This window comes from Myotis davidii, unplaced genomic scaffold (assembly GCF_000327345.1).
Source record: "Myotis davidii unplaced genomic scaffold, ASM32734v1 scaffold1395, whole genome shotgun sequence".
NCBI classification, from domain to species: Eukaryota; Metazoa; Chordata; class Mammalia; order Chiroptera; family Vespertilionidae; genus Myotis; species Myotis davidii.
Genome location: NW_006288604.1, coordinates 858404 through 860221, shown reverse-complemented (window position 1 = coordinate 860221; position 1818 = coordinate 858404). Strand labels below are relative to the sequence as shown.

At 66.7% G+C, this 1818-nt stretch overlaps 1 protein-coding gene across 1 annotated transcript in view; it reads left to right on the top strand.

Moving 5' to 3' along the window:
- TSSC1 (tumor suppressing subtransferable candidate 1) overlaps positions 1-1266 on the top strand; it is a 57902-nt gene extending 56636 nt beyond the window's left edge. Inside the window, exons 8-9 of the mRNA XM_015561793.1 lie at positions 184-351; positions 808-1266. Coding sequence (XP_015417279.1) covers positions 184-351; positions 808-982 — 343 coding nt within the window. The 3' untranslated portion in view covers positions 983-1266. The remainder of the gene's footprint in view (positions 1-183; positions 352-807) is intronic.
- Positions 1267-1818: the final 552 nt, after the last annotated feature.

The following is a 1818-nucleotide window of genomic DNA, read 5'->3' as shown; positions in this document are numbered from 1 at the left end:
TGCCGCCACTGCCCGTCTCTGCTGCTGGGAGTCGAGACAAGGCGGTTTCAGAGAAGCACGCTAAGCCTGCCCACTGGGGGACGCTGCCCAGCGTCATCCCGGGCCGCTCGGGGTGGGTGCCGGGCGACCCCTGCTTCCCGTCCCGGGGTCCCAGCCCTGTGAGCGCCGTCTCCCTGCCCCCAGGGTGTGGAACGTCCGCTATAACCACTCGCACGACCAGCTGGTCCTCACGGGCAGCAGCGACAGCCGGGTCATCCTCTCCAACATGGTGTCCATCTCCTCGGAGCCCTTCGGCCACCTGGTGGACGACGACGACCTGAGCGACCAGGAGGAGCGCCGCCCAGAGGACAAGTAGGAGCTGCCTTTCCTACCGCACGGAGCCCCGCTGCGGCCGGGGTAGTCAGCCCCGAGACGGGGGCTCACTCTCATGGCGCCCTGTGCCACCCAGGCAGGCTTCCCGGGAAGGAGAGCGTAAAGGGAGGAGGCCCCAAATGGGCACCGCTCGCCCGCCTGCCCGGCCAGGACCGCGCTGCACTGGCCCGGCCCAGGTCCCTCTGCTCAGCATCACAGGCAGCGTCTCCTCATTTTGACGGCGTCGTTTCCATCCCCCGGGGACGGTTCCCTGTTACCCCCGAGCCAGGGCCCCTCGTTGATCACGCTGGCGCCTACCGTCCAGGCCGCAGGGACAAGGCGCTGTCCGGCTAACATGGGCTCCACACGCTCCCGCGGTCCCCGCACTCTCCCTCCCATCGCGCAGATGAGAAGCTGGGGCCGTGGCCCGCTCACACGTGTCTCTGGTCCCCCCAGGAGCCAGGAGCCCCCGCAGGACGGCGTCATCGCCACATACGAGGAGCACGAGGACAGCGTGTACGCCGTGGACTGGTCCTCAGCCGACCCCTGGCTCTTTGCGTCCCTGAGTTATGACGGGCGGCTCGTGATCAACAGGGTCCCCCGGGCGCTCAAGTACCACATTCTGCTCTGACGTCCGTCCGTCCGTCCGTCCGAGTCAGGCCGCAGCCCCGCCCTGGGGACCCGCCCCGAGACGCAGCATTTGTGAACAGCGAGGGCACCACGCACGGCCCTCCGGGCACCCAGTCCCCTTGCCGCGCGGAGACCTCGGCCTCCACCCCGGGCCTGCCTGCCGCCTCGTCTCTCGGCCCCTTCTCTCCTTCAGGGGCGATGGGGCTTGTTTCACTTCAAAAATAACCTTCATTTCCATGATGTTAACTCATCTTTCTCTTGAGATTAAAAATGAAGTAAACACACGAGACCGCACGCGGGCGGGCTCCTGGCTGGTTCTCTCGGATCGCTGCCCGCGGGTCTGGCGCCTGGCGCCTGCTGCCTCCGAGTGCCGGCTGTGCCGCGGGGGCCCTGAGCCCACTGCGGATGTGGCCCCGGTGTCCACGGGCTCCATTCACAGCCGTTACTCCAGCTCCTGCTGACACTCAGCGGCCTGAGACCAGATGGGGGTGGCAGGGAGGCCAGTGAGGCACCGTGAAAGTGGAGGCGCACAGCGAGGGGTGTCGGGCGGGTGAGCTGCAAGCTGGGGTGTGTCCCTGACCCCCAGGGAGGCGCGAGGGGTCTGTGCGCCCAGTGCAGGAGCACAGGTGAGAGGGACAGTGCGACCCGTCCAGGTTGCTGGGAGAAAGGCGACAGACCGCAGTCTCTGCGCTCCTCCCGGAAGGGTCCAGGCCGTGTGGATTCTGCAGGATTTCAGGAAATCGGAGAGGAAGGGGGTGTAGGAGATGGAGAGGGACTTCAGAGATGAGACCCATCTAAGCAACCCAGGAAGACACTCCCCCAATGCCTGTGGGAATA